At 36.9% G+C, this 12,295-nt stretch overlaps 1 protein-coding gene across 3 annotated transcripts in view; it reads right to left on the bottom strand.

The window, feature by feature from the left end:
- The window catches only part of LOC122642961 (ABC transporter C family member 3-like), a 73,615-nt gene that overhangs the window by 33,551 nt on the left and 27,769 nt on the right, over positions 1 to 12,295 (bottom strand). Inside the window, exons 1-10 of one of the 3 annotated variants that reach the window (XM_043836617.1) lie at positions 8,785 to 11,075; positions 8,376 to 8,462; positions 7,643 to 8,293; positions 7,404 to 7,568; positions 4,096 to 4,390; positions 3,795 to 4,003; positions 3,332 to 3,637; positions 2,825 to 2,888; positions 2,376 to 2,615; positions 2,085 to 2,243 (exon numbers count right to left, since the gene is read on the bottom strand). In XM_043836617.1, coding sequence (XP_043692552.1) covers positions 2,146 to 2,243; positions 2,376 to 2,615; positions 2,825 to 2,888; positions 3,332 to 3,637; positions 3,795 to 4,003; positions 4,096 to 4,390; positions 7,404 to 7,568; positions 7,643 to 8,293; positions 8,376 to 8,462; positions 8,785 to 11,061 — 4,392 coding nt within the window. In that variant the 5' untranslated portion in view covers positions 11,062 to 11,075 and the 3' untranslated portion in view covers positions 2,085 to 2,145. Of the gene's footprint in view, positions 1 to 2,084; positions 2,244 to 2,375; positions 2,616 to 2,824; positions 2,889 to 3,331; positions 3,638 to 3,794; positions 4,004 to 4,095; positions 4,391 to 7,403; positions 7,569 to 7,642; positions 8,294 to 8,375; positions 8,463 to 8,784; positions 11,076 to 12,295 lie in introns of those variants that run through there. The other 2 variants (XM_043836603.1, XM_043836609.1) reach the window with 2 other exon arrangements.

Consider the following 12,295-nt stretch of genomic DNA (forward strand, 5'->3'; position numbering starts at 1 on the left):
TTCATGTTTTTTTTTCTTCCTAGCTTGGCCAGCTTATGCATCTCCCTTCCCTCCCATGGTTAGGGTCAATTAGGATCAGCCCGGCTCGACCCTGAAGAAGGGTCAGGGTTGGATTTTCCTGGCCCTGAGTCAGGACCCGACCGGGCTTGGGTCCAACTAAGGGAGCTCAGGTTTGGGCTGGGGTTTTAAAAGGCCCGGCCCAACCTGACCCTATTGCAACCCTAGAAAACATTGATTGCAACCAAATTATTAAATTCTCTTTTACAATTATACCCTCTAAAACAATGACATGTAATGTACACAATCCAAAAATGTGAACTCAACAAATATTTTCTATTCAGAAAGGTAATTGCAAACAAAAACAAGAAAAGTGGATTCAATGGAAGGGATCCAAATCTTCCATTTTCAAGAGGTTATAGATCACTTAATTCCTCTAGCATTCCTAATTTACCAAAAATTGGATGTTTTGAATTCTTTTGAAACAAAAACACGTGAATGAAAATTTGTTGTGCTGGCGTTTTATATAATTAAGAAGGTAAACTTTTAGGTGACGAACCTATACCATACATTTTTTAGTCATAATAACCTCCCATATGGTTGGCTCTAGAAACAATTCAAATTGCCGCTCTAAGAACCAATTTTGAGACTTTCATGTCAAAATGCATGACCTTGGAAGGAAATTTTTAAGAGGAGAAATTTAGAAACTTATCCTAGCAAGAATTGGTAAAAAAAATTTGTAGGGAGGTTAATGGAGCAACATGCCAAATTTCCTGTTTTAGAAGCTTTACGACAAAAGTTTTTAGGCTGCCAGACTCTACAGGGAATTTCCAGACCAGAGCCAAATTTTAGTACATGGATAGGTGATGCAGCATTTCAACTATATAGATATTTAGAATTTGGTCTAGGGTTGGCCACAAGTCAAATTTTAGACTCAGGTTTGAGCATATACCCTCCCATGCATAAGAAGATTCATTTATATTTTCAGTTGTCCTCTTTTTTTAAAAAAAATTTGCATTTGTTTACTGAATTTCAATGATTTATTTTTCCACTTCGCCAAATCAATTTCAACAAAAAACTTGACAAATGTACATGCGATATTGGGCTATACTTATCCACAAAAATTCAGTGCTATGCAATGTGCCATGTGGTAATAATTGTGGCAGTCTAAAGATGTCATTGGACTACTAAAACTTCTCCCGAGGTTTATAGGCATGCATGAAGAGAATAATTTATCCCCCCCCCCTTTATCTTCTTTTCTAAACTTAATACTTCAACTGAATGCCAAATCCCAACTCAAAAGATTGCAGGCAGACTTGATCTCCCTACAAATTTTTGTCGTACTCAAAATAAAAATGCACCTCACTCTAATTTTATTTTTGTCACACTCAAAATAAAAATACACCGAATCGATTTATTTCGGTTCAGTTAGGTTTTACACGGTCGTTTTGATTTTGGTTCTAAATTAACATTCTTAAATTAAGATATGTCTAATGGAACAATAGGCCAGGTTTTCCGTTCTAGTAGTTTATGTCAAAAAATATTTTGACTTGCAAGCTTTAGAGGGCAGCTCTAGACCGGCACCATGTTTTAGACTTGGAGGGCTGATGTGACAATTTCAACTATCTTGATATTCAGAAAAGGGTTTAGGGTTGGCCACATGTCAAATTTTACATTTGGATTAAAAAATATGACCTCCCATATGTTGGAAGATTCAATTGTATTTTCAGCTGTCCATTTTAAAAAAAGCATTGTCAAAGATTTAATTTTCCACTCAGACAATTCTATTTTGACTAAGAATTTATATGTGAGGCATAGGACCTAGAGCTCTACTTGTCCACAAAAATTCATCTCTATTCAATGGGCCACATTGTAGATATTGGTGGCAGCCTAAATATATCACTAGACTACTAAAACTTCTCGCAAGATTTATAGACATGCATGAAGAAAAAAATTTCATCTCTTTTTAATCTTCTCATATTAATTTCTACTCCCAATATTTCAACTGAATGCCAAAGCCAAATCAAATGGTTATTGGCAGCCTTGATTTCTCAATAAATTTTTGTCTACTTAAAATAGAAATGCACCTCTCTCTAATACACCTCTTTACTTTGAAAATTCAAACTCACTTATTTAGCTTTACAAAAACTAACTAAATCTTTGAGTATACTCGTTAACAAGCTTTGCAAATGACGAGGTCTTGATCTCTAGCAATTTTGCTGGGGAATCATATTCCAATACAAGGCCTGTTTAAGACAAGAAAACATGTCAATTTTGATTAGACAAGTACTAAAAAAGGATGAAAAGACATATTAAGACATATTACCAAACTCAACTTAACTCATATGATTTGGGTATATTAATCAATAACTACTAACCATTATCGAGGAGGAGGACCAGATCGATATCAAGAATTGATGTTATCCTATGTGCAATTGTGATGATAGTAGATCCTGAGAATTCTTGATTGAGCGTTTGTTGAATTAGATAGTCAGTCATAGTATCCACAGATGCAGTAGCTTCATCAAGTACTAACACTTTGTTTTTCTTGAGTAATGCCCGCCCTAAACAGACTAATTGCCTTTGACCCATGCTCCAATTCTCTCCATTCTCAGTCACTGTGACAGCCATCATATGAAAATAGATTAGCCATTAAGGATCTTATTTTCATTAATTTTTCTCCCCATATTTCTTGTCAGAAAAGGGGTTGGGGGCAAGGACGTTAGATTATTCACTAAAAGTTTGATATATCATAAAATAATGCCTTGATTCATGGATAAATTGATGTTGAGAAACTTTGATATAGGGCGAATATGAGAAAACCAACCTATAGAATAAAGCTTCCCTTCCTTCTTTTTAACTTCATCACCAAACTGACATTTGTTTAAAACCTGAATCAACAAAAGTTCCATGTCAACTTACCACTTTGCTCGATTATTCAATATGACATAAAATTGATGGTTAAAGATGAGTGAAACAAAAGATAAAATGAACATGCAAGGGGTGCCAAGTTGAAATGAAAAACAAAGCAGTAAAAACATTGCACTTCCTAGGTTGTAACTATGAGAATTGCTTAGGCTAAACTTTGCCCAAAGATGATCCATTGCATCTAATGAAACGATTTCAATACCTCAGCAAAAAGTATTTTTAAAATTAAAAAAAAAAAAAAAAAAGACCACAGGAATGGAGTTCATAGAGATACATTTAACCAACCAAATATGACGCATTTGTTTGGTATACGAATCACCAGTAAGCAGAAGATATGTCCATCCTATCTTTGTCACAAATTAGATATTATTCATCAAATGAAAAAAAAATAAAAAATAAAGCCCACCTCCCATATTTGTTCATCAGTGTACTCTTCAAGCGGATCAAGATTGCTTCTAAGAGTCCCCTCAAACATTGTGGGGTCCTGCGGAATGATGCTCAATCTTGATCGTAAGTCGTGAAGGCCAGTCTTAGAGATATTGATACCATCTATCAAAATTTGTCCGACTTCAGGTTCAAGCATACGGAAGAGAGTCTGTACGAGAGTTGATTTACCACTTCCCGTTCGTCCAACTATGCCAATCTTCCTCCCTCCAGGGAAAGTGCATGTGAGACCTCGCAAGACAAGAGGAAGGTGTGGGGCATACCGGACCTACATACATTTTAAATTATCAAATCATGAAGCTTTGTAGAATTCCAAAGAATAAGAAGAACTATCTAGTAACATTAGATTTCAAAAAAAGTGTATTCCATAAAATGAGAAAATAAGTAGGGAGATAAAGACTTGAGGAATCTATATTGGACATTACTTGCAGATCAACAATATCAACTTTCCCTTGAGATGGCCATTCATGACTTGGCCTATTTTCTTCTATCAACAGAGGAGGTTCACTAGGGATGTTGGTATATTGTAGTATTCTCCCAATAGATATGATTTTATTCTCAATCATGGTAAGATCCCATATGACTCCATACATACTGAAACCAAGCCCATATGTGACTGCTAAACCCGCAACACCTTCAATAGAGAGAAGAAAATAAAATAAATTCAAAATCATGCTATGGTTGCCCAAAAGTATAGTTTTATTAGATTTCTAGTTTAACTTTTACCAGGACTAAGTACTCCCTTTGGCACTGAGATCAAGAAAACCAAAAAGACGGCATATGTGATAGATGCCAGCATATCCATGCGGAAGCATAACCACTCCATTGCACCAGAGAAATGAAATTTGGGTCGGGAATACACATCCACCAGGCTGAGGTTTGTGTCTATAAACCTCTCTTCTTGACCAAAGCACCTGATTGTGGTTGAACCTAAAATGGATTCAGCAAAATGTTGTATAATTGGAGCCTGGCATACTCCACATAGTCGTGTTAGTTCTCGTGCTGCAGATATGTAGTATTGCTACAAGACAATTTTCATAAAAGAAAGAAAATTAGATACAATGTAAAAAATGTATAATAAATGTATAGTTAGTGATAAAATGATATAGGTCGTCTTTTTTTTTTTATTAGGGATTTCTTAACGTGAGTGGCTTACATTTAGATGTTTGAAGTGATACCATCATCATGGAAGAAACTATAGGAGAATATATAGTTTTATTTTATTTACTTCAATTGTCCTCTTTTGAATGGTTACTATTTTCTATTCATTAGTTGTTGATTGAATTATATATATATCACGTAATGTTGACCATATTCCAAATTTTGTATTTACTAATTGCATGTGTCCAAATATCTACCACATGGCAATTCCATTGGGATTGAAAATTGTTGATGTGGATTTTTCAAATAACCATTTATCCATCTATCAAATTTGAGCCCTAAATTGTTAAGAATTCAGCTTTCGCAATTTTGTGTAACTTAAGTTCAGCCATTGAAGATATAGGGGTTAAAGTTCAAACATATTATGTCCTACAACAGAGGTTTGGTCTGAAACTTGATGCATGACTAAACCAAATGAGGGATAACAATCCAATGCTCGGTTTGACTAAAGCAACGACCCTCCGTATGATCTGAAATTATTAAACTATCAAGACAAGGCTTTTACAATGGATATTTTCCTTTAATCCTTAATATTTATTTATTGAAAATTATTTATTACCTTAATACTTACAAATTTAAAATAGTTTACCAATTTATTATTTTAAAATTATCTGGAATTTTTTTATCACTCCCCTATACTTGGCCGATCGTGACCTGCCCTAGTCAAAACTTTTTTCTGATTCCCCCGCTCGAAAACTAAATTTTCACCTCTCTTTATCCTCTTGTAATTCAAAATATCCAAATTACCTCTTACAATGGCCCCCTCCGACAACCCCCTCCTAGCTGAGGGAAATTAAGTAGGAAAACTGTTGAAGTTTTTACAGTAGCACACGTCGCTACTCTCTCCATCCGATTCCAGTACATCTGTGGAAGGAGGGAATAGAGATAGAGCCACAGCCCACAGAGGGGATGAGGATTGGCCATATGGGTTCTGCAAGACTCCGGCACCTCACATGGGATCACCACCAAATGAGGGCCTAGTTAAAAAGAAACACCCAAGCATGCTGCAGTCACCACCTTCTCTGATCGGTGTTGTGAATAGCTGCAAAAATACTCAAAGAGGGAGGTTGCAAGAACACCCAATCTCTATTTGGAGTGACTGGGGAGTAACCCGCATCATCATCTATGAAATGGCCTCTTTGCAGCAACTTTCTACATTCCTCATACAGAGGCAGAGTGATCTGAAGCCCACCATGGTGGTTCGGAGAATATTCACTCCACACACACACACACACACACACACACACACACAGAAGGTAAAGAAGTAAAAGACCAAGATAAGATTAAAAAATCAGGTCTATGGATCCAACTTCATGACATTCTACCAGAACTTGTCAAAGCTGCAAGAGTGAAGATCAGATTCCAGAAAAAATTGCCATGTGTTTGTTGAAACGAGAATTATGGATGAAAAATATCAAATTCCAGAAAAATGCCGATCCTAAATGATGAGGCATAAAACACCCCACCTATCAGAGTCTGCCACGTGGCCGACCCGACCTCAGTCCGAGAACCGAGTTGGGCCGAGCAGGAAATTGGGCCGACCCCATATCCGATATGTCACCTGACAAAGCCTGGCTTGAGCGAGCTGGCCGGTGGCTGAGGCCGAGATCATAAGGGTCAGCCATGGACTCCTAGCCGACCTCATGGCCGAGACCGACCTCCTCCCTAGCCGACCTCCATTGCCGACCCCACGGGCCGACCTCGTATACCGAGCCCTACTCCATGGAGGCACTCATAGCACCCCACCGGGGATCTCCGGGCCACGTCAGCATATCCCGAGAATCACGGGATAAGGACCGAACCACGATCCCAGCGCAACACGGAATCATACTCTACATGGACTCTTACCTTAATAAGAGTCCGACCCCGAAAATAACTCTCCACTCCGCTCTACGCGAGAGAACCTTCCGAAAGAAGGACTCCTACCATACTAGGACTCTCCCCGCCGTCTCATCTCCTCCATACTCTATAAATACCCAGGTATGGAGCTCTGTTCGACATCTTGCTTTTTACTACGCAGTTACGCTGTCGCGTTGAAGACCTGACTTGAGCATCGGAGAGTCCTAGGCCGGAGCCACACCGGCCCTCTTGCGCTCATTGCTTGGTTTTTGCAGGTTCATCCACGGGCGAACCAAGTACCGGAGGTTTTCACACGCAACACTAAAGTAGTATCCTAGTGGAACCGATGGAGAAGGTGGTGCATAGGGTATGGGAGGGTGTTGCGGGCTTTGAGTAAATATAGGCCAAGTATTTTCTTTTAATTAATTATTTAGCTACTACAAAATTGAGAAATTATTTATTAATTTATTATTTGTTAACGTTGTTAATTATTATATTATTTTTAATATGGGCTCCAAATGACAGAGCTACCAATAGAGCAAAAGAAACCATTTATATGTTTATCCAAACATATCTATAATATTTTATGTATATAAAAAGCCATCCTTTGGTACACTTTTCATTTTGATAACATTCTTCAAAAATAATTTGAGCAAACAAAATACTACAAATTTTTTTTTATCAATTTGTAATTGGGAAAATGGATTGCTTGCATATATATATATATATGGATTGCTTGCATATATAAATAAATATATATATATATATATATATATATATATATATATATATATATATATATATATATATATATATATATATATATATATATATATATATATATATATATAAGAAGAATATTAAAGTTTAAATCATCACTTTCACACCCAAACACATATGCATCCAAAACACTAAATCAATTTTGGTGTGAACAAAACAAATTCAGTATTTAAAGAAATAAATAATCATAAGGAAAATATGGCTGAGCTTGAATTAATTTTAATCATGAGAAGTGAAAGTGGCTATAGAATTACCTGGTACCAGATGCATATCACACTCATTGGAATAAAAAGTATTAACATTTGCCATGCAACCTGTGACATTATTATAGTAGTTCCCAAAAATGCTATGAGTGACATAAGAAATTCTTCAATTTGATTTGGAATAGAGGTATCAAGTGCACTTTGATCCATGGATGCCTGCATACAAAAAATAGAGTTTATTCAAATTTGATTTCGATCTCGAGCAGGAGTAACTAATGATATTTACTAACCCGATTTAGAATCCTTCCACTCAGAGTAGAATCAAAAAATGACATAGGAGCACGGAAAATGCATAAATGCATTTTATTAAAAAACAAAGTGGACGTCTTGTATCCAACAGTTGCAATAAGCATGGACCTTATAAGAACACAAAGAGAGCTTCCAAGAGTCAAAGCAACATAAACAAAGATAAGGGTGGTTCCTTTAACATAAGGTATCGCATCTGCTGAAACGGGAGTAGCCAACACCATCCAATAACTACTAAATATTAGAAGAAACTGAAAAAGAATTTGTGCCAGCAATATGAAGGGTACAAAAGCCCCTTTATATGCAGCGGTAACATACTTCCAATATACTGAAAAACCTACTCCACCCCTTTCTCTCTTTTCTTCTTGGACAAGTTGTCCTTCTGATTGAACCAGTTTTTCTGTGTTGTAGCTTTTGGGTTCCCTTTCCTCATCATCTTGAATAGGCTTCTTGTGACACAAAATATTATCATCTTCTTCACCAATAATTAAACTACCCAAAGCAGTACGACGCTCGATAGAATTAATAACTGACAAACCTTTCTTATGTGAACCCACTAATTCCATAAAATCAGTTCCTAAACTATAAATTTCCTCATACTTTCCTACTTGAGTAATCTTTCCATCTCTCATAACCTGCCAAACAAGAAAAGTAAATGATTAATATCAAACTAAAATAACTTAATGGAAACCGGAAAGAAAGATGACATATTCTCACCAGGATAAGATCAGCACAAGGTAAAAACTCTATTTGATGGGTAACATAAATTATTGTTTTTGAACCCGAAATTCCTAGTAAACATTCCTGTCACAAAAATTCAGATGTTCACATTTAGGCATTCAAAAATAATATCCAAGTACCTAAAAAAAGCCAAATAATTATATGTAAAACTTCATTTTATAACGATAACACCAACCTACAGGTTTTATGCAAGAACATTCATTGCTCAATATCATGTGTCTATATGTCTGTTTCTTCAAAAAACCATAATTTCATTCTTCTTAGATCAATTTTTAGATCAAATTAAGATTTTGCTATATGAAATTGTGACGTGAGCCGTGAGATGTATAGCTTAAGTCAATTTCATCAAGGAAATTTTTGAAAGTATAGATTAAAGAGAAACTACCTTAACTAGATGACTTCCTGTGTGAGCATCTACAGCACTGAAAGGATCATCAAGAAGATAAATATCAGCATCATGGTACAAAGCACGTGCAATCTGGATTCTTTGCTTTTGTCCACCACTTAGGTTAATCCCCCTTTCCCCTATAATAGTCTGGTCCCCAAAGGCAAACAATTCCAAGTCCTTCTCCAATGAGCAAGCTTCGAGGATCTTCTTGTACCTTTCCTTGTCCATCTCCTTACCAAACAATATATTATCTACTATCTTGCCACTCTGTATCCAAGGTGATTGTGCGACATAGGCCATTGTCCCATTCAACTTAATGGCTCCTGATACCTTTGGCACTTCTCCCAATATGCATGAAAGTAGGCTTGATTTGCCTGATCCAACAAAACCACAAACAGCCACTCTCATACCATGGTGCACCCAAAAATTAAGATCTCTTAATGTGAGATTAGGGGAATGAAGGTCCCAAGAGAAATTCCCCTTGACTATCTCTATTGCAACCTTGACACTATCTCTCGGAAGCTTTTGTACTATACTTGGATTAAGATCATCGAGGCAGAGGAATAATGATATTCTATTGAGGGAAACTTTAGTCTGAACTACCATAGAGATTAGGTCTAGGAGATTATAAATGGTCCCTTGAAATATTTCAAATGTAGCAAGTGCAGATAGAATCTTTCCGGACTCTAGTGGAATTCCTTTAAGCACACAAAACCCAAAAGTAACCATGGATACAAACATGGGAGCAGACAAGTAGACAAAGACAAACATTGCTGATGAATAAAGTAATTTTTTTAACTTTCTTGTTTCAAATTTTCTGAGCTCAATTATCTGAGCTAAGAACTTCATATCCCAACCCTGTAGCTTGATAATCCTCATATTCCTCAGAGCCTCAGATGTCACCTTCATTCGTCGATCCTTTGAATCCATCAATTCCCCTTGAAATTTTTCTTGTAGTTTTCCTAATGGTACATTTGCAAACAACAAAATAATTGTGGAAACAAAAGCTACAACTGAAGCGAGCCCAATGCTCTTGTACAAGATCAATAATGCTAGAACAACCTTCAGAGGCACCCTCCATATGTCATGCAAGTACCAACTGAAAAGGCCGGTCCTCTCAACATCAACACTCATTAAATTAGTATTCTCCCCACTAGTGTGGCCTTGCTTTGATTGGCTTGAAAGCCTGAGACCCTTCTTATAGATTATTGCAAACAAAGAAGCACGGACCCTAATTGACATTATTCGCAGTTGAAAGAACAAGTGTCTCTCTGAGATGCACCTAATGAGCTTTGAAAGGAAGAAAATAAACACTAGTACATAGCCTTTATATTTTGTCTGGTGATGGCTATTGAGATACTGGACAAAAGCATCAATAAGATATGGTCCAACATAAGAAGCCAATGTGCATATAATAGATAATAGAGCTGTCCATAGAATTTCTTTCCATGTTGAGAGAATCAATGCCTTCACCAGCCTGAGTGTGCTTACTTGACTGTCATTACCACTGCCATTACCATCATATTCAAGTTTATTTCTAAAATGTGCAAACACCACATTGGCACTTTCATTATTGTCTAGTTGAGGAACATCTTCAAGATCCAATGTTTTATTATACCCAAGTACAAGCAAGGGACCTATCCAAGCGAATGTAAAAATACTAAGAAGGTTGGCATTTGCATAAGGAGTTACACTATCCCCACTGACACTTGATTCTTTATCATTGTCACCATTGCTTCGACTGGAACTAATTTTTAAAAGAGGCTCCACAAGATGAAGGTCTTCGTCTTCTCTCCCTTTGCCATATATTCCAACATAACAAAATAACAAACCAGCTATAACAGATACACCATCAGAGACCCATAGTAGGAATGGTAAGGACGAATGTTTCCAATACAAACCAAGATGAATAACAAGATAGGAACAAGAGATGAGGAAGTAAAAGGCCCACCAAATCCTTAGTAAAATGGGAAACCTACGTTCACTTGAATGAGAGAATTGGATGTGTAAGTAAGAGGAGATCACAAACCAAGTAAGTGTTCTGAATGCAAAATCCAACTGGGCAAAATATTTTAGATTAGACCAACCATGTCTATACCCAGAGAGGAAGTTTAACAAGCATAGGAGAAGATCAAACATTGACAGACCAATGCAAGATATAAGCGATGACCAATAGTATAAAAAGTATGTATTCTTCAATGTTGGTTTTAAGTTTTCAAGGGTAGGCAATGTGCGTCTCTTGCAAGCCCAAGAAATGGATAAAGATAACAACATAAATAAGTGTAAAGAAGCAGAAAATCCGTGGAGGAAAATGGTTGTAGAAGGCTCAAAAATTAAAGTCCATATATTCATATCTTTTGATTCTTCAAAAGCATCCATGTTTTGTTGATAACTCATCTCAGGAAAGTCTCCAATATGAATCCTATCCACTTAACAATTTTTTGAATTGATGCAGACCCAATTGCAAAACCGTTGCAAAAGCTCAAGTTTCTAAATAGATATACCAACCGTTTCCATCTTATGTGTTGCACAAAGACTTAACCCAATATTGGAGTCTCAATATCATCCTTAGATGTAGTTGAACCTGCTAAGGAACAGATAATATATGAACTGTTTAAAATATATAAAGAGCAAGATAGTTAGCAAATTTTTATAGAAAGATAAGAATTGAAAGAAGTTGCAGTTATATATGGTTTATTCCATGTTCAGTTAAGAACATCAATAGAAAGAATAGAAATTTAGTAACAAACCAATCAATATTTTAGAATTAACATGTTGGAGCAATCAATTCTACGTACTCCCTTCCACACTTGCTTATCCATGTGACCCTCCTTTCCCTTTCACAATGTACCTCTCTCTCTCTCTCATATGTAGTACTACTACTACAGGTACACGCTTTTAGTTTTCCATAAATTGAAAGGGAATCAAAGTCCTATTGCCCCTTAGGGCCTTCACATATTTTTCTACCCAAACATAATATGTGAATCCCCCCACCCCCCCCCCCCCCACCCCCGCGATCCTCTCCAATGACATTTAACCACTAAAGCCGATCTCCGACCATCCATGGGGTGTGGATTGACTCTAGTGGTTAAATGTCATTGGAGAGGATCCGGGCTCAGTATGTGAGGGACATCGCTCATATTTCAAATAAAAACACTTCATAAATATGTTTTGGTATTGGGAACCCCATGTTTGGTGAACCCCCCCCCCCCCCGCGATCCTCTCCAATGACATTTAACCACTAAAGCCGATCTCCCACCATCCATGGGGTGTGGATTGACTCTAGTGGTTAAATGTCATTGGAGAGGATCCGGGCTCAGTATGTGAGGGACATCGCTCACATTTCAAATAAAAACACTTCATAAATATGTTTTGGTATTGGGAACCCCATAAAATAGGGGATGACTGACAATTAATTCCCCGTGTGATTCACACAATTATTTCCTCCAATTCCCTGCTCGGCCAGTTCCCCAGTACCTCCAATAGGGGGTGGTGAACCCCACCCAGG

This window comes from Telopea speciosissima, chromosome 1, assembly GCF_018873765.1.
Source record: "Telopea speciosissima isolate NSW1024214 ecotype Mountain lineage chromosome 1, Tspe_v1, whole genome shotgun sequence".
In the NCBI taxonomy this organism is placed as follows: domain Eukaryota; kingdom Viridiplantae; phylum Streptophyta; class Magnoliopsida; order Proteales; family Proteaceae; genus Telopea; species Telopea speciosissima.